The 16,935-nt window shown below is 37.8% G+C and overlaps 6 protein-coding genes across 12 annotated transcripts; 3 read left to right on the top strand and 3 right to left on the bottom strand.

Annotated features, from left to right (window-relative positions):
• The first annotated feature begins 1,530 nt into the window (after window positions 1-1,530).
• On the top strand, window positions 1,531-2,491 carry Rpl39 (ribosomal protein L39). The gene is made up of 3 exons (NM_001136014.1): window positions 1,531-1,548; window positions 1,668-1,771; window positions 2,269-2,491. Exons 1-3 carry the CDS (start codon window positions 1,546-1,548, stop codon window positions 2,315-2,317), a joined length of 156 nt encoding a protein of 51 aa, NP_001129486.1. The 5' UTR covers window positions 1,531-1,545; the 3' UTR covers window positions 2,318-2,491.
• Window positions 2,483-4,159, bottom strand: LOC100118955 (39S ribosomal protein L22, mitochondrial). 4 transcript variants are annotated; one of them, XM_032601738.1, is made up of 5 exons: window positions 3,887-4,159; window positions 3,562-3,744; window positions 3,210-3,445; window positions 2,922-3,135; window positions 2,483-2,745 (listed from the first exon to the last, which is right to left on the bottom strand). In XM_032601738.1, the coding sequence occupies exons 3-5, from the start codon at window positions 3,435-3,437 to the stop codon at window positions 2,525-2,527; spliced, it is 663 nt and encodes a 220-aa protein (XP_032457629.1). In that variant the 5' UTR covers window positions 3,438-3,445; window positions 3,562-3,744; window positions 3,887-4,159; the 3' UTR covers window positions 2,483-2,524. The 4 variants fall into 4 exon arrangements, with proteins under 4 accessions (XP_032457629.1, XP_008208960.1, XP_008208957.1 ...); XM_008210738.3 differs by having other exon boundaries at window positions 3,891-3,909; XM_008210735.4 differs by having other exon boundaries at window positions 3,818-3,900.
• LOC116738653 (39S ribosomal protein L21, mitochondrial) lies at window positions 3,898-5,132 on the top strand. The gene is made up of 4 exons (XM_032601739.1): window positions 3,898-4,034; window positions 4,247-4,387; window positions 4,454-4,774; window positions 4,878-5,132. Exons 1-4 carry the CDS (start codon window positions 3,935-3,937, stop codon window positions 4,976-4,978), a joined length of 663 nt encoding a protein of 220 aa, XP_032457630.1. The 5' UTR covers window positions 3,898-3,934; the 3' UTR covers window positions 4,979-5,132.
• E2f8 (E2F family member 8) lies at window positions 4,997-8,570 on the bottom strand. 4 transcript variants are annotated; one of them, XM_032601694.1, is made up of 7 exons: window positions 8,161-8,570; window positions 7,691-7,955; window positions 7,285-7,586; window positions 7,148-7,224; window positions 6,822-7,065; window positions 6,573-6,743; window positions 5,014-6,473 (listed from the first exon to the last, which is right to left on the bottom strand). In XM_032601694.1, the coding sequence occupies exons 1-7, from the start codon at window positions 8,168-8,170 to the stop codon at window positions 5,836-5,838; spliced, it is 1,707 nt and encodes a 568-aa protein (XP_032457585.1). In that variant the 5' UTR covers window positions 8,171-8,570; the 3' UTR covers window positions 5,014-5,835. The 4 variants fall into 4 exon arrangements, with proteins under 4 accessions (NP_001155055.1, XP_032457585.1, XP_008208932.1 ...); XM_008210710.4 differs by having other exon boundaries at window positions 5,408-6,473; window positions 6,573-6,755; window positions 8,161-8,297; NM_001161583.1 differs by having other exon boundaries at window positions 4,997-6,473; window positions 7,148-7,586; window positions 8,161-8,541.
• LOC100118220 (mediator of RNA polymerase II transcription subunit 31-A) lies at window positions 8,316-10,164 on the top strand. The gene is made up of 3 exons (XM_001600769.6): window positions 8,316-8,996; window positions 9,261-9,350; window positions 9,514-10,164. Exons 1-3 carry the CDS (start codon window positions 8,936-8,938, stop codon window positions 9,828-9,830), a joined length of 468 nt encoding a protein of 155 aa, XP_001600819.1. The 5' UTR covers window positions 8,316-8,935; the 3' UTR covers window positions 9,831-10,164.
• On the bottom strand, window positions 10,002-16,542 carry LOC100678350 (solute carrier family 22 member 13). Its single transcript, XM_031925751.2, has 8 exons — window positions 14,789-16,542; window positions 13,348-13,695; window positions 12,894-13,141; window positions 12,548-12,837; window positions 12,057-12,366; window positions 11,448-11,698; window positions 11,171-11,361; window positions 10,002-11,019 (listed from the first exon to the last, which is right to left on the bottom strand). Exons 1-8 carry the CDS (start codon window positions 14,933-14,935, stop codon window positions 10,780-10,782), a joined length of 2,025 nt encoding a protein of 674 aa, XP_031781611.1. The 5' UTR covers window positions 14,936-16,542; the 3' UTR covers window positions 10,002-10,779.
• Window positions 16,543-16,935: the final 393 nt, after the last annotated feature.

The following is a 16,935-nucleotide window of genomic DNA, read 5'->3' as shown; positions in this document are numbered from 1 at the left end:
CTTCCCAAATTGCCAATAATTATCTGCGCCATTAAAAAACTGCTGCCAATTCATTGGCACGTAGCTTCCTCCAACGAAATTTATTGTTCCAATAAATTAAATATTGTTTTAAAATACAGTATGTGAATGCTATTTTAAATATTTCAAAGCTTAATTATTTTGCTGTAGGAGCAATTTTCTTATAGCAAAAGATATATAATAATCAGAAAAATCCGATCAAAATCTCTCAAAATCGCGAAAAAGAAGAGATTGATGAAAGGATATCTCTGTAAAAATAAAGTTATCGTATTAAGAGAATAAGTTTGTAATCTATAAAAACTTACGTATAATTTTACTATAAAAAAACAAATATCTATTGTGCCGTATAATTCTACTCTCAAAACATGTTGCATAGGGACAATTCATAGGGAGGGACTTTAACGACGTGCAACGACACCCCTACAAGAGAAAGAAAAAGTTTTGAGAAAAATCAATTTTTACATTTTAGCTCTTTACTTGAGAACCGCTCGACGAAATCGTTTAAAATTTTAGCAGCAAATAGCTTTTTTTATGGTGAATCAGCACATAAAATTTTGAAGCATTTGACTGCATTGTTTTAGAGATATAAGGAATCAAAAAATTGAAACCTTGATATCTTAAGAACCATAGGGGCTTGAAAGCTGCGCAATGAACTTTGCCAAGACACATAAAATATCTACTTTTTCCCAAAATCTTAAGTGCAATAAAGCCTTTTTAATTCCGTAATCGAGGCACAAAAAACTCATTTTTTCCAGTTTTCGATTTTTTACTGAAAAAATAAGTAGTCAAATAAGTTGAATAGTTTGACACGTGATCCATCGACTTGATTTTTTTCGTGAGGTTATGATATTTAGTTTCAGAGGTATGAATTTAAAAAAAAAAATCACCTTTTTCATTTTATCTGCCGAACAAAGCGGTCGATCCCGAGGACCAAACGGGGAAAAGTAGGTAATTTTATTCTCTTTCAAATGCATATTAGCTGAATTGTTTGTAACGATGGGATGATTGAAAAAAACGCAAAATAGTGTTTTTCAAAAATCAAAAATTGGCCATAAAAAAAATAGTTAGAAAAATAAAAAATAAATGTTTTTCCCGAATTCAGAATCCAAAGATATACATGCATGTCAAATTTTAATTATATTGGCGGAGTAGTTCCAGAAATATTACGGTATACATGCACACACACATCCACACGCGCTCACACACCCACACATCCATACGGACATTTTCTAAAAACACGTGATTTGAACTTCTAACACACCAAAAAGTATTTTCTAGAAGTTTTAACGAAACTCAAAATTTTACTATTACAAAGCTTCCTCTAGGAGGAAGCAAAATCGTACAAACGCATCTTTAAATTTCGCGCCGTATCTTAGTACTCATTTGACTATATACACTATACATCAACATTCAACAGACTCGACTAATCTCGCGGATTCGACTAGTGCAGTGGCTCGCGATTGACGTCGTCTTGCCCGCTTCCCCTTCCACCACGAGCTCTTTCGTTTCGACGTTGCGTGAAGCACAATGGTGAGTTCTTGGACCGGCTTGGAAAATCCTTAAAAATCCTTGGCATCCCTCGAGTTTCATCGTATTTCTGAGCAAAATCATTTCCTGCGAGTGTTTAATTGTTGTTATTTGTGTTTCAGTCGGCCCACAAGACTTTCATCATCAAGCGAAAGCTTGCCAAAAAGTTGAAGCAAAACAGACCGATTCCCCAATGGGTCAGAATGCGCACGGGTAACACCATCAGGTAAATCTTATTTTTACGTTACACTAGTGTTTACTCTAATTCATACGTAATAAAAGCTTTGAGTTTGCCTCGAATTTACAAATCTACGTTTTACAAATTGATTGTTTACATAAAGCTCGTTATCAAGAACCAAATTGCATCCATCTATATTACAGAGGTTATGTTTCATGTCAATAAAAGTTGCAATTATCGCATACTTTATGACTATTAAAACTTTAGACTGATAAAAGTCAAAATGTTCAAACGTATCAACTATTTCGTTCAAATAATTTCAATTGTAACGTTAGTTTTTTTTATACAAAAAATTTTATAGTGTTTAGGAAATAAATACTGTCCATCTTATTCAAATCATTTTAACTTTTATCTTGCTGTAACAATAATTAATTTGCTCATATTTGACATTGTTGCTTTATAAATAAATAGAGCACTGTATTTTTGAATTATTGAATTAACTTTCAAAAGCATTAGCTAATAGTATGATATTTTTATTATTTCAGGTACAACGCTAAGAGGCGTCACTGGAGGAGAACCAAGCTAAAGTTGTAAACACTGACACTTATGATGTATGTGTTTTGCTGGGCGAAATAAATTTTCTTTAAAAATTTAATTGTTTATGTTGCCTTTTTTACAAACATCCATGGAAGAAACGTCATTTTACTTTAAATTGTAAGTTTAAAGTATAAAACTGAATGAATTGAAATAAATAAACCATTTAAAGATATCAACATTTTATTTTCTTACAAAATATACACATTACAAAGAGTTGTAAACCTTGCGTTTTCGCATTTGTGATTTCCAATCTTCTAATAATTCATCAGAGGACTTAGGATTAAGTTTATAATAATCTTTTGGAGGTTTTCCTTCTTCAAGACGAACGTAATAATGACAGAAAGTATATCTTATTTCTCCGGTTCTTCCTTTAGCATGTCGTCTCAATCCTTTTATTACATACCCTTTTGTACAAAATGATTCCGCTGAAAATATATAAACAAATTAATGAAAGTTAAATTATAATGATCTTAAGTAGTGAATGTTTGAACAATCTATTAAACTTTGAAATTATTAATATCAATTTTATTTTACCTAAATTGCTGCTTTCTTCATATTATTATTTTTTAGCAAATAATCTTACAAAAATCTGTTTACTTACCAACCCATAAATTACTTTTGAATTCAACATTGTGTTCTTCTACTGCTAATTTTTGTGCCTCTAATATAGTTTCTTTTACTATTGCTGCACCTTTTTTAAGATTAAAACTTAATTGCTTGATTGCTTCATCTACTGTCATTCCTCTTACTAACCAGGCCACATACAACATCTTCTTAGGTGTATATCTTATGTTACTTTTTTTATGACAGACATACTAAAAATCAAATGCACTCAGTAAGTTACGTTTTTTTTTAAATCTAAAAGTATTTATATTATTCAACAACTCACAGCGGGTCTTCTTTCTTCATTAGGACCTAGTAATGGAAAGAATTTCTTATTATGACGAAGAAATCCTTTTGTGTCCTCTTCTTTTTCTGCATTTATTGCCGATATATGTATGTTATTTTGTTGCGTACATTGCTTTTGTTGAACATGTTGTAAAGTCCCAAACACTCCAGAAATGGATTTGTTACTTAACGTCAGTCGTTGGAAACGAAAAGCCAGATTTTGGATCATTGTAATTACTGTTTTGGAATGCAATATACAATATAATTAATAAAATAATGATGACAAATGTTACATTCAGAAGTCTTAAAATAATATAAGTTTAAGAAGTGAAATCAAAAAATATATCACTAACCAAAAAATTCCTATTTCTTAATTAAACTTCGATAAATGACAACATAGCTGAGTTATTTTTTCAAGTAATTATTATATTGACTATCTCCACATAACCTCCGATCCGAATGAATAATTTGAATACTTAATATTTATCGCAAAACACGAGTATCCAACCGAATTGCTTTCGTTTGAAGAAGTTTATCTGCAAAAGTTAATAATTTACATTCTTTTAAAACAAATTAAAAATCCTATTGTGAATCTAAACAGTAATTCACTTTAATATTCCGGCCTAGGCTTATGATACAGGCCTGCACTGCGTGCACTGTACTTATAGGTATACTTACTTACATGGAATAGCAGACGAGAGTGTCTGTGTTGCTCCGAAATTTAACATGGCATCTCTCGTGAATTTTTCTCGTCTTTTGAGAATTGGAGCACGATCGTGTACGAAAAGTGTCACTTCCGAATGCTTAACAAAACATTCACCCATAGGTGAGAAAATTTCAATTTTTTACTTTAAACATTTATTTATTACGAAGGAAATACAAGATAAACACGTGAACATAACCTTCATTCCCGGTAAAACACATCAATGCTCATGCTATCTTGCAATATAGAATAGCTATTCAAATAAAAAACAATTTTTTCTTAAAAATTCAAATTAATCAAAAAACAGTATAACTGATGATCAATTTATCCAACAGTAAAAAACTTATGGGACAGCCAAATACGAACCTACAGAAAGTTAAAAGGTGTACCTAGATTTGTTCCTTGGTTGAAGCCTGATCCTGATTATCAAACTGAAGTGAATGATCCAACTGAAGAGGAAGAAAAACTCATTACAGGTTTGAATGCTTGTGTTTTACATATTTCTGAGTTTAAAAACTATGACTAAATAAACAAACTTTCAGAGGTGTCGAGTGAAATAAATCAACAAATTGCCGAAGACAAAACAGGCCGATTATTTGCTGTTGTTCACCTTGCTGGAAAGCAATATAAAATCACAGAAAGTGATATAGTTATTGTTCGAGGGTACTGGCCCCCTGATGTTGGTGATCAAATCAAATTGGAAAAAGTATTACTTCTTGGAAGTAAAGATTTCACATTAGTGGGCAGGCCACTAATTAACAGAGAATTGGTGACAATAAATGCTACTGTTATTGATAAAACTTTCTCAAATACAATAACACACTTTAGATTTAGAAAAAGGAAACAATATCGTAGAATACACTGTGAGTACATTCTAATTAATATTGCTATTTAAATTTGTTCTTCAACTTTTTTAGTCGCTACAGTAAACATAAAATCTAAAAATAATTCTTGGTTGCTTTTCAGTTTTCCGGATACAGCACACTATGATAAGGATTAATTCCATTCTACTGAATGGCAAAGTTGATCAAAAGTTGGAGGTTGAAGGATTAGACAGAGTATACTAATAATATAACTTTAGATTAGAATTAATACAAAAGTGTTATTTTTACTGTAAAAAGATCATTTTTAATTACATTGTTTAACAAGCAAACAATTCCCTTGAGAAGAAACATTTATTTGGCAACAATGTGTAAATAAAGAAATTTTTGTGTAATCATATTGCATTTTGAAAAAACTTTGTTTTCTCTTAAAATATACAACTTAAAATAATAAATCTATAAGATTGAGAAACAATCAATTCATCAAGTACATTTCTCAAAAAAGAAAAAAAATAATATAACTTTTTTATAATCCAATCTTCATAATAGTCAATTCATTATCAATGAGTTTGTGTCAACAACTCATTTATAGTAAACATAAATTCATAAAATATAATTACAAAAACAAATGTTATAATAAAGCAGTATGGTTTGCTTTCTGATTACATTTATAACTAAATTTGAAATAAATTTTTATGTTTCATAATTTTTAACAGTCTAAGCCTTGAAGCCAAGAGATCTAACAAAAAATGCTTTGGTAATAAGAAAGCGACTTAATTTGCACTTAAATCTAGCCTGCTGCCATATAACATTAATAAATATATGTATATTTAAATTTTGTATATAACGTATGATTGATGGTCATGAAAATCCTTCTTATGCAACATTACATACGACTGAAATTCGCGGTACAAGCGCGTTAGTACAATATTTTATCATGAATCGATGAGTTATTAAAGTAAATCTATATATAAAAATCTCTATATATACATAATTTTTTTTTCGTTTTAGACATAATATCTGTCTAGTCTGCAGATTAGATTGTATAATAAAAAGGCACAATCCTTTAGCCCATTTATGCTAGCAACAATTCCCAGTTGCTATTATTTTTTTTTTTCATTATCACCTTTTTGCTTTATTAGTACTAGTTTTAAAGTATTGTCTACTTCTATAGCCTTAAAGGTATCACCCGGAGAAATTCTATTATTCGGAATCTGTGTCACAATAGCGATATTTGGTTTTTGCATTAAATTCGGTGATTGATTTACGGAAGACAATCTTAATCTTATATCCTCTTTCGAAATTGGTATCAATTTCTTCATATCAAGTTTAGTGAGTTTCATGAATTTCGGTGTACCGCACTTTGTCAATGGGAACGACGCTCTATTCACATTTGGCGGTACGACAATTCGCACCGTTGGAATAGGTGTAATTACTTTTTGCGATTCTTTGACTAGATTTTCTTTACTAACTACAGGAAGAACAGTTGAAGAAGTCGATACCACATTTGAGAGTTCTTCTGCGTTTGTCATGTCAAACTCTAATTTTAAAGGGGGAATGAGAGAGTCAGAATTATGCCTTGGAAACAAATTCGTACGGACTTTTGGCTTGCGTTCACTTGATTTGATACGTTTCAATTCCATCTCGGCGACTTGCAAAATCGAATCGTCCAATCGATCTGAAATACGGGCTTTTCCTGTGCTTAAGCACGGCGAACTTTGAGTTCGTTCAAATTTAGTATCTATTATTGATAAAAAAAAATAATAACGTTAGTTTTAAAGTAAAAATAAATACTACTAATAACAATATTGCGTAAAGTGTAAATGAACCTGAATATTACCTGAATTAAATAATTTTCTCTTTTTCGGTTCTCGTTTACTGGTAATGGGAGTATTCGCAAGAAATCGGGAAATTCTGCTTAAAGTACGAAAGCTGAAGGTATCAGATGATTTCTTACTTGGTGTAGTCATCCCCACCAAGGATTGACTTCCATTCTCCGTTGATGGAGTTTCTGCACAAAAATCTAGTCATGAATAATCCAACTTGTTTGGCTTGATCAAAAATACAATTAATAATTTAAAATATATACCTGCATCAAAATTAAGACAGTCGACACTTGGGCCTGTATATTTAAAAATTGGCTTTCTAATTACGCAATTATATAAATCAACTTTCTTGATTAAACCAATAGCTGATAAAACATTTGCAATATCATAAAGACGCCTGACTTTCGTTTTATACCGCGACTTAGCAGCACTACTTTTTATGTCAGTAGAATTGTCTTCCTCATTAATCAAAACCTTGGCTGCAATATCTAAGTTTATTACACCATTCTGGAAGAATATTTTGCAATGTGATGTACGTTTTTATTTCTTTGTAAAAATAATCCTAGTTAATTCAAAATTGTATATTCACCTTTAAAGAAACAAGAAATAGCATAACAAACTTTCGACACATAATACCTAAGCTTTTCTCTTCCTTGGTAGGATTACCTGGAAAACAATAGTTTACAGTTGGGCTTTGAGGAACCATTAGAGCATCTGAAGTATTACAGTTTGACTGATAAGAATCTTCCACGTATGCTCTGTTGAATTTTTGGATATCTTGAATATGCTTTTCCAGACCAAGATCAATTGCTGACATTTTTAGCTTAGCAAGAGTTGAAGGCAACCGAGACTGACCATGCCATTTATATAAATTCTTGCCAGCCTTGGTAGCCATTTCCAAACTCTCCAGGACATTTATAATGTCATATATTCTTCTTTTTTCAGTACCAAGAGCTTGAGCTGTTGTATTAAGAGATATCTCTTTGAGAGAGTTTTCTTGAATATTTAAAGGAAATAAATTTAAAAACCTGAAAATTTATTATGAATTATAGAAGCTGTTAAAAATGATTGTGCTTAATTTTAAAATCAAGAAATAAGCAAGTTTTTCAGCTATATACTTATTGCAACTTACTTATTGCACAGAAGACTGAGGGACTTCTCCTTCCTTGGTAAAAGTCTAACATTGCTTGTATTCTGGACAGGCATCAGTTGTGTGGCTGCACCAGAACTTGAGCTACCTTGATGTGGACTGTCTGTAGCACTTTTTAAGCTAGATGCCAAATTAGTGAGCAGTCTTAAATTGGCGGTGGGCGAATCTGGATTAGAGTTTCCCAACTCTCCAAGAACTCTGCGTTCTGGTGTCGACCTGGACTCATTTTGCCCCGACATATCTGAATCTGATATAAAAATCAAAAATTACTTTATGTACTCTTAATGCCACACTGCACATAAAATCTTATAAGAATCAAAGATTTAAAGGTCAAAAAACCCTTAAAAATGAGAAAAACACTCCACAGAGGAAAGGAGCCTCGAGAGCCAGAATTTTCACGAGCTTTGTGCCATCGATGGAATTCTCACTGAATTTTGATTATCACTACCTACCCTCATTCATGAAAGTGTCTGAATCGCGAACGAAATAACGCAGTAACTCCTTTCAACTCATAACTCCGACATTTTTTCTCAATGCGTTATCGTCGTGTGTGCCCTCGTAGACACTGCCGTGTATAAAAAGCCACGCGCCTACGTTGTTGCCTCTTCTCCTTCTCGGATCTTTGCTCCGAAATGGTCATCGCATTCGCGGCAGGTTTAAAGATTTTTTACCGGCATTGTAAGAAACGCGAGTGATAAAAGCGGATAATAGTAGAAAACGTGGAAGACTAGAAATTCGATATAAAAAGATAATTCGGATATTTCGAACGAATACTTTAAATTTTTATAATGTTATAGTAAAAACTTGAATCCCGGAGGAAAATAAATCGAAGCAGACGTTAACTCTTTAACGTTGCATGCCTGTAGCAAACATATATATAGTTGGATTATAGGTACCTACACCTATAAGGCTACATCGCGTAGAATACGCGAGATAAGCGCGCGCGCGCGAGCCACCGGCGCCAAAATTCTCATCCCGGGTTTAGAGGTTAGGTTAGGCTGTTTGGCACGCCATCTTTAAATAACCCAATACAATATGGCGGCGATCTACGATGCGTATGATGAAACTGTTGGCGTGTGGTGAGGAGGTGTTTTCACGGGCTTTATAAGCCCTGTGCAAGTCGTTTTGCCAAGTTTTCCGCGGTGTATTTTTGTGAAAATCACCGATTAACGATCCGAAGACAGGAGAGAAAAGAGACTAGGTTCATCGAGTCCGCGCAGATGTAATATGAACCGGTTTGATGATCCGATTGTTCTAAGAGGAAGAAAACCATTTATCGGAATGAACGGTAAATAAATGCGTTAAATTGGATAAATCGCGATTCTAGATAAGTGATATTATTGCTGGAGCGAGAGACATATATTCAGTATACCCTTAAATATTTTACTGGTGTTGACAAAACTAACCTAAAAAATTGTTTATGTTCTTATGTAAACAATGCTGGATTAGCTTCTGTCAAACGCTTGTTCGAAATCGTAGTATTTTAAGATAAATAGAACTTGTTTTCGTGATTATTTATCTTAGTAATTTATATTTTTATACTGATTTGCAGGAGTACCAGAGACTGATGAACAACAACGCATACGATTCCAGGTTGAGTTGGAATTCGTTCAGTGCCTAGCTAACCCCAATTACTTGAACTGTAAGCTTATTTCACAAGTCTATTGTTGTATTAATGTTATTGTTGACAGAATCTATGGATTCGCAGACTCTTTTGTTACAAATTTCAAATCTCCCATCTAATGCTTATCTCTGAATTCCGAAACTGGATTGATGGGTCTATTTTAATGTTCGATTCTTTATAGTTTTAGCTCAACGAGGTTATTTCAAAGACTCAACCTTTATAAATTACTTGAAATACTTGCTGTATTGGAAGGAACCAGAGTATGCAAAGTACCTAAAGTATCCGATGTGTCTGTATTTCCTTGATCTCTTGCAATACGAGCACTTCAGACGAGAAGTAGTTAATTCACAGTGTACCAAGTTTATTGACGACCAACAAATTCTCTTGTGGCAACATTACACACGGCGGCGTACAAGGCTATTACAGACAGCTGCTGAACAAATACAACAGCACAATCCCCAACAAAATAATGGGATTGCACAGCCAAAAGTGCTTTGAGAGTATTATCATTAAAACTTGTAAAAACGGATGTGACTTCTTTGGTTTTCGTTGGTATGGTGGATTGAAATAACATTGCAGAACAACAATAATTTTAAGATTAAAATTACTTTGTTCCTAAGAATCAACAATTAATGATGTTCGTTAGGTTCTTCTGTGATAACGCATTAATAAAGCAGTTTTTATATTTATTAAACAGTATAAGATCTCTCTAATATACATCTTCAAATGTTCCCCATGATTTTGAAAGTTGACAGACATTTGTTCTGAAAAATTACAATTATTTAATTTTTTGTGTTATTGTTAATAAAGTATAAGAACAATTTTGATTAAATTTGGTGTTAGGAATTTATTTCTTACATTTTTATTTATAATTTTGTTTTATTTTACGGAACGTAATGAAACCTTGCTAGTAAATAAAGCATCTTTAAACAAGTAATTAATTTTGTGTAATTTTACTAATATTAGAAATATATCATAAGTTATAAAAATAGATCATTAATAATTAATAAAGTGTAGGTATTAAAAAACATTAGTAGGGAAAGCTTATATATAATACAAACTTTGATATTATACTATTTATAAAGTCTACGTGGAGAGTATTTTATTTAAGATTAGTACTCTATACGTTAAGAAACAGCGCTTCATTATATTTGTATTATTGAATCAATATATAGATTAATAAGTAAACATTTTATAAGTCTGAACTAAATAGCCAAGCAAAATTATGAACAGCTTGAAACTTGGGTTTGAATAATGGTTGGTATATTCCGCATATCATCTAAGAACAAAACTTTCTCGTTTAACTTTAATCGAAAAAAAAGCGCTTAACACGTCTATATTACACTTTTTCACGCACACACTTTGGTTTCTCAGCCACATTACTTATGAGTATATATTTACAGTCACGGGAATAGTCTTTCGTCATTTATATACCCTCCAGAACCGATCATTCTGGATTTTTACTGTCCGTGAAATTAACGATGATCCCATTGCCGGCGTCGACCCAATCTTCGGAAAACAGCTTTTCTCGCAGAACGACGGGATCGTCGCTTTCGTTGTTGCGCTTTCCCAAAGATCTGGCATCCGCCGCTGTGTCCGGCAAAATTTCATGCCGAGTCTCGGGGAACAGCAGAGACAGTGATCCCATGGAGATGCAGAGGAGGCCGATGATGAAACGCGAAAGTTCCTGTTGAAAAACAAGCCGTAGTGTGATTTTCGAAGAAAAGCTCGGTTCAAGACGATTATTAAAAAATGGCATTCTTTGATGACCCATTTTCGTAAAGATGCAGATCCTTGAAATGGGTACAAATTAAACTATTTTGCGTGTATTTACTCACAGGCAAAAGCGTGTTCAGCATAGATATGTAACGCAAAAGTAGGCCTCCCATCATCTCGGCAGCGATGCACAGTCCAAGTCCAGTTCCCCGGGAAATCGTTGGAAAGAGTTCGATCACCACAAGTCGGAGGATGAAAAAGCAGGCGATATTCGAGAATCTTCCAACGCTGACCACTGCCACCTTCGCGTACGCTGAAAGTGGGCAGGATTGCGTATGGAGATCACGAGAAGTATAAGATTAGCTGAGACACAGAAATGTTCATCAAACTCCAACTCACCGAGCCATTTCTGAGTAGGGCCATCGGGCGTGATGACTATTAACAAAGCTACCGCGAGAACGGCCACGCCGACGAGGATCTGAACGACGCAAAGCGGCCGTCGACGGCCGAATCTGGACGAAACCATCAAGAAGGTGACGACGAACGCGACTATCTCCATACCGGCTGCCAAAGTCAGGGAAACGTGTCTCTCGGCGCTCAGTCTGTTCGGTAGAGTCACCAACGAGTGAAACGCCGTCGACGAGCAGAACCTATAAGGAGAGGCCCAGAGTGTGATTAAGGTTCGAAGGGGTAGTAGTAGTACATCGTGCGTGAAGTGAACTCCATCAAGACTTGCGTACTACTCGTTGGTGTTCGAAATTTTTTATTCCCGGTTATAAAATATTCTAATGTATCCTCCCACACATGTAAATTTTATGCACGGCACTCGGTCTACAATGTTTTCTTTTGACGCAAAAGCTTTTCCTTGTACTCATACGAATGAGACATGTGTTTGCAATATATGAATCACGCAGTAGGCGACAAAGATTTATAAAAATTCGATTTCCATCAGTTTTAGATTTTAACAATATTACTGGACGCAAATGTATATGATAAATAAATACTCACCACAGACCCATTTGTACGGCGCATATGGGCCCGATGAACTTTGAGTCCAAGAATCGCTTGATGAAATTTCTCGCGACCATTCCGGCCTTGGCGTTCGGATTTTTGTCACCCGAAAGCGCTTCCCTCGATGCCAGCAGGTACGACGGACCGGTTCCCCCTCGAGCTTTCTCGTTCGACGCACTTCTCTCATCGGCAACCACCATCAGGGAGGCTTTGTTGATCTCCTCCATACTCAGCTCCGGAGGTAGATCGCTCTTCTGCTCTCGGTTCATGTTTATCATCTCCTCGACGTTCTTCTCCTCTGCGCTAGCTGCAAGAATCGGAACAATCGTTATCCTTACCCGACGAACACTCCTTTAATTTTTTTAATAAAAAAATACGCAATGTAGACGCATAAGTGGGAGGGCGCATAGGCACATAAAAGGATGCGCAACGTATAATGGCATTCCGCAAAAAGAGTAAAAAATAATAATCATGCGTGAGCCTCTAACCGTGAGCCTGCGCCGTATCGGGCAAGAGATTCTCGGACTCCTCGAGCGATTTCTCAATGTCCGTCGACTTGGTACTGCCGTCCGCGTCGGCCGCCACTGTGGCGCGCGTTTTTCTCTTCGGCTTTTGCGGCTTTTCGCGGCGCTTATCCTCCGACTCGTCGCTGTTGCTGGCTCTCCTGCTCGATCCGCCGCAGATCAGGCCGTTGTAGTGAGCTATCCTGTCGAGCACCATCTCGGCCTCCGTCAGCTTCTTTCGAGCGAGTAGCCAGCGAGGAGATTCCGGTATCAGCCTGAAAAATTTGCGAATAATTATTACAATATATTACAGTATTGCTAATATGATTACCATATGTAGAAGACGGTAACGGCGGTCGGCACCGAGACGACCAGCTGGAGAATCCTCCAATCGGCTACGGCGTAACTGAGACCGGCGAGCATGGCCATACCGAAAGCTCGCATCGAGAGCACTACGAGTGCGATGAGCGTTCGAAATTTGGCGGGAAAGAGCTCCATGCACAGGATGAACGTGCAGCTCTCGAGGCCCTGGACGAAGAATGCCTGCAATCCTCGGAATACCAAGAACAGCTGGTACTCCTGCGGAAATCGGAAAATCGGTTGAGTACGTTTTTGTGCCATCGAACACTTTCACTTCGCGTGATGTATCTATAACGGCACAAGCGCGTCTTTCTCGATATAAAGCAATCGGAAAATTACTTGATACAATTTACGAGACAGTCTCTATTTAGCGTCCCTTCGATTTATTCCCCAGAATATATAAATATATCAGAGCTAGTCCTCACCTGGATAACATAAAGCGCGACAGCCATGGTGCCCTGGGCGTAGAGGCACATCGCGAGTACCGGCAGTCTGCCGATCCTGTCGGCCAGGATCCCGGCGACGAGTCCTCCGAGCAGACCACCCACGTAGTAGACCTCGGTGGCCGTCCGCATGAGGTACTCGCGCTCGCAGACCAGTTGCCACTCCATGGCGACGCTGCGCACATTGTCGCGCGTCCCTGTGAAGAGGTAGCCGCCCGGACAGGAGGGCACGCAGCCATACGTGCGGTTCGCCACGTGCTCACCGCCGGAGCTACTGCCCCGCAGCAGTGCCGATGATGACGCAGCGTCACTGCTGCCTACTGCCGTTTCCTGCAACGCGCGAGATGCGGGATATTTCGTGCGTTAGGTCAGTTTTCGCTCGGTAGTTTTATAGTGTGTTTCATGTAGCGAGATGGATGGCTAATCAAGACGAGGATTTCGCAATGAAGTTGTAACAAGCCTGTAATAACCTGTTATTACTGTTTATTGCCTTGTTGTCTTACAGAAATCACACGAGGCGAGTGAATAGGACTGTAACAATCTATGCAATATAAGCGTCAACTTTTTGCACAAACCTCGTCGCTTATTTTACCTAACAGAATGGAAGAACGTTTGCTCTTTGAATTCCAATCGCGCATTAGAATCCGAGATGTTCGATCGCGATTGAAGTCGGAATTTCAATTCGGCATTATAAAGTTAAAAGATTCGAAGCATGCGCGTATGAGATTCTTCAGATTCCAAGAGTCTGCCGATCTGACACGACTGCCGCTCGAATTTCAATCAGTCGCGCGCGCACACGAATCTCGGTATAGCGCAATTGGAAGAAAAAAAATCTATCGAGTTGTCAGTCGCGTCACATTATTTCGAAGGAATTTCTCGCGCGGGTGCTTTCTAGTTTACGAATTGCGCATTACGTTCGCGCTAAATCTATTCCTGATCGTTAACGATATATAATCGCCAAAGTGTCGATTGAATCGCAATATAAATCGAGCCTCGTGATTGCAATGCTGATCGCAAGGGGCAAGTGAAAAATAAAAAATCGAACTTACTGCGCACATAAAAGCGCATCGCGCGACGTTTGGAAAACGTTTAATTTATATATCGTTCCGGGAAAAAGTGCGCGTATTCTAATTGAAGACGTGGATGCAAGTAATTTGCAACCTATCTCTCTCTCTCTCTCTCTCTCTCTCTCTCTCTCTCTCTCTCTCTCTCTCTCTCTCTCCCGTATAATAAACGTTGCGCAAAAGTCGCGGTACCACGTTAATCAGAGCTTTTTATGGTATATTCCGATAGCGGTTATAGGATATCGCGCGGCGCAAAAGTGAAGGTATCATCGAAAAAACTCGGAGTCAATACATAAGCTTATTCGATCGGAGGCACGCGTTGCGACACTTGTTATAATTCAATAACTGCATGCACACACCTGACAGTAGAACTTGGGCGTGTACTTGTAGAACAGCCCAATTACATGGCTCATGGCGACGATGATGAGATTGACGGACAGCAGCAGCAGCGTGAGAATCTGGTATCCTCCCACCTTCACCTCTTCCGCCTTCATTTTCAGCGACATGTGAATTACGATCTTCTCACTGGAAACGAAGCAATTTGGCCCAACAGCTCTCTGCTCTTACTCGTCGTCTCCCCAGCAGCAGCAGCTTATTCGCGCACAAACCGCCGCAATTCTCAAATGCATATTACATTCCCGAATACTGTTACCGATCTCCTCGTTCTCTCTTTCTCTCTCGCTCTTTCTCTCGAGACAGCAGCGGTGACAGGAGAAAAAAATCGACCGGTACAGCGCGCGGTGCAGCGCAGCACGACGACGAGAGACGAACAATGGATAGCCGAGAGTAAGAGAGAGAGAGAGAGACGTTCGTCCCCCGTGGGAGTGAGGTACGCACTGAGCGCGAGTAGGCGCCGCCGGACCGAAGGCGATATATAGAGACGCCGCCCGCGGGGCACACAAGTGATATACCGATCGCGCTCCGCGGGATCGGTATATACCTACACAGTCCTCTCGCAGCCGCGAGCATCTATAAGGACGATTTTTCGTATACGCAAGCAAGGCCTTTTGTCACACACGCGCGCGAGCGCGTATTTTTTATGTATGCCGATCGCGCCAACGGGGAATGCAAATTCGATTACTGCGTACGTAACGCGCGCGCGCGCGTGCATGGGAGCCGGAAAATGCGAGAGAGAAATGATGATGACGACGAGGAGGCGATGCAGCTTTGGATGGATGGAGGTCCCCGTTGGAATGCAGGCGACGACTGCGGCTTTTGGCGGTTGTCGCATAATTTTTGCGGGGCGCCGATCGAGGTATGCGAAGTCTATGTAATTAGGATTTTGATTTGAATTTCCTTTTGCCCCGCTGAATTACAAATTATTTTTTACACACAAAGAAAAGAATAATATTGTGGATGGAGCTGACGAAGAAACGTTCGTTAGGTTTCAGATAAATAGATAAGATACGATATCGTGGGAACGTAAAAAGAAAAAAATGATCATGTTCGTCATCTATAACAAGCGAAGCGAACAATTTCAAATTAATGAAAATAAGAACAAATTTTTCAAAAAAATGAATACTTGCACAAAAAGCACATGACGCCCGCGCAAAGCGCAGTGCTTCGACCCGCGCTCAAAAGAGTCGCGAACGCGAAAAGTAGGCATAATCTTCTAGCCCACAATAAAGCACCACGCGTGAGATTTTTGCATCCGCACAAAGGAGCTCGATAGCCGGTGCGTGCGGGTATAACGCGATATAAGTTACGCGTCGCGCGCCCCTAATGCAGAGATATAAGTATACCTACGCACATTATTACGTCGGTGGGCATAGGGTCTACGAATTCTATGCTCGACGGTACTTTAGGCATAGGTTCGGTGTCCGACTGAGCAACCGGCCATTCTTACGTGGGGCGTATAATGTACGGCGAATATGGAGAAAGATAGCTGGACTATCTGGGTGACGAATGGTTGCAGTGGAGAACACTGTGGACTTCTCTTGCTTCCGGGAATCGTGGACAGGGGTGTCGTAAATTTCTTTACGAGGATTGAAAATCGCACTTTTTATATTGATGTCGCGAATTAACTAATGCACGTAAGTAAATAGTTACACAAAATAATTAAATAGTAAATTGCAGCTTTTACGATAACTCGGATAACTTTTTTTAGCGGCGACTTCCATTTCCTTGTAGAAAATGGACTATAGAACACGTAGAAACGTTGACCCCAAAATAGCTAAGGGCACTCCGTATTCGTACTGGGCACATCTCCCCTATGCATGTAATACGCTCGCATCGTGTTAGCAACGATCGTAATTGTCGAGTGACGTACCGCAACCGCAGAGCGATTGCAAACCGCAAGTATATATAAAGATGTACCTGTGCGTACGTACGTGCCTTATATAAAACGAAATCGTTGATGGCAAACCTTCATGCATAAACATGCGCGCGGTCGACTTAAAACAATATAATCGAACATCAATTAAACATGTATATATTTCCCATCAACCGCAAAGGAACACCTGCACAGCCGCGCTTATACGCTTCGAAAATAAATACACGCATTATA

The sequence above is a fragment of the Nasonia vitripennis genome (genome assembly GCF_009193385.2).
Source record: "Nasonia vitripennis strain AsymCx chromosome 3 unlocalized genomic scaffold, Nvit_psr_1.1 chr3_random0004, whole genome shotgun sequence".
Classification (NCBI taxonomy): domain Eukaryota; kingdom Metazoa; phylum Arthropoda; class Insecta; order Hymenoptera; family Pteromalidae; genus Nasonia; species Nasonia vitripennis.
The sequence above is the reverse complement of the archived record's forward strand: the minus strand, read 5'-3'. Positions and strand labels throughout refer to the sequence as shown.

Excerpts from the sequence above, each read along its gene's own strand:
- LOC100118220 (XM_001600769.6), top strand. The coding sequence starts at position 8,936 with ATGAACCGGTTTGATGATCCGATTGTTCTAAGAGGAAGAAAACCATTT. Across the intron at positions 8,997-9,260 it reads ACCATTTATCGGAATGAACG|GAGTACCAGAGACTGATGAA; the intron begins GTAAATAAATGC and ends ACTGATTTGCAG. Across the intron at positions 9,351-9,513 it reads TAACCCCAATTACTTGAACT|TTTTAGCTCAACGAGGTTAT; the intron begins GTAAGCTTATTT and ends GATTCTTTATAG.
- E2f8 (XM_008210709.4), bottom strand. Across the intron at positions 7,066-7,147 it reads TATTTCTTGTTTCTTTAAAG|AATGGTGTAATAAACTTAGA; the intron begins GTGAATATACAA and ends ATATTCTTCCAG. Across the intron at positions 6,756-6,821 it reads CTGTCTTAATTTTGATGCAG|ATTTTTGTGCAGAAACTCCA; the intron begins GTATATATTTTA and ends ATTCATGACTAG.
- LOC116738653 (XM_032601739.1), top strand. The coding sequence starts at position 3,935 with ATGGCATCTCTCGTGAATTTTTCTCGTCTTTTGAGAATTGGAGCACGA. Across the intron at positions 4,035-4,246 it reads AACAAAACATTCACCCATAG|TAAAAAACTTATGGGACAGC; the intron begins GTGAGAAAATTT and ends TTTATCCAACAG. Across the intron at positions 4,388-4,453 it reads GGAAGAAAAACTCATTACAG|AGGTGTCGAGTGAAATAAAT; the intron begins GTTTGAATGCTT and ends ACAAACTTTCAG.
- LOC100118955 (XM_032601738.1), bottom strand. The coding sequence starts at position 3,437 with ATGATCCAAAATCTGGCTTTTCGTTTCCAACGACTGACGTTAAGTAAC. Across the intron at positions 3,136-3,209 it reads ATGAAGAAAGAAGACCCGCT|TATGTCTGTCATAAAAAAAG; the intron begins GTGAGTTGTTGA and ends TTTGATTTTTAG. Across the intron at positions 2,746-2,921 it reads CAAAAGTAATTTATGGGTTG|CGGAATCATTTTGTACAAAA; the intron begins GTAAGTAAACAG and ends ATATATTTTCAG.
- Rpl39 (NM_001136014.1), top strand. Across the intron at positions 1,772-2,268 it reads CGCACGGGTAACACCATCAG|GTACAACGCTAAGAGGCGTC; the intron begins GTAAATCTTATT and ends TTATTATTTCAG.
- LOC100678350 (XM_031925751.2), bottom strand. The coding sequence starts at position 14,935 with ATGTCGCTGAAAATGAAGGCGGAAGAGGTGAAGGTGGGAGGATACCAG. Across the intron at positions 13,696-14,788 it reads CGCCCAAGTTCTACTGTCAG|GAAACGGCAGTAGGCAGCAG; the intron begins GTGTGTGCATGC and ends CGCGCGTTGCAG. Across the intron at positions 11,699-12,056 it reads GCCGTACAAATGGGTCTGTG|GTTCTGCTCGTCGACGGCGT; the intron begins GTGAGTATTTAT and ends CTCTCCTTATAG.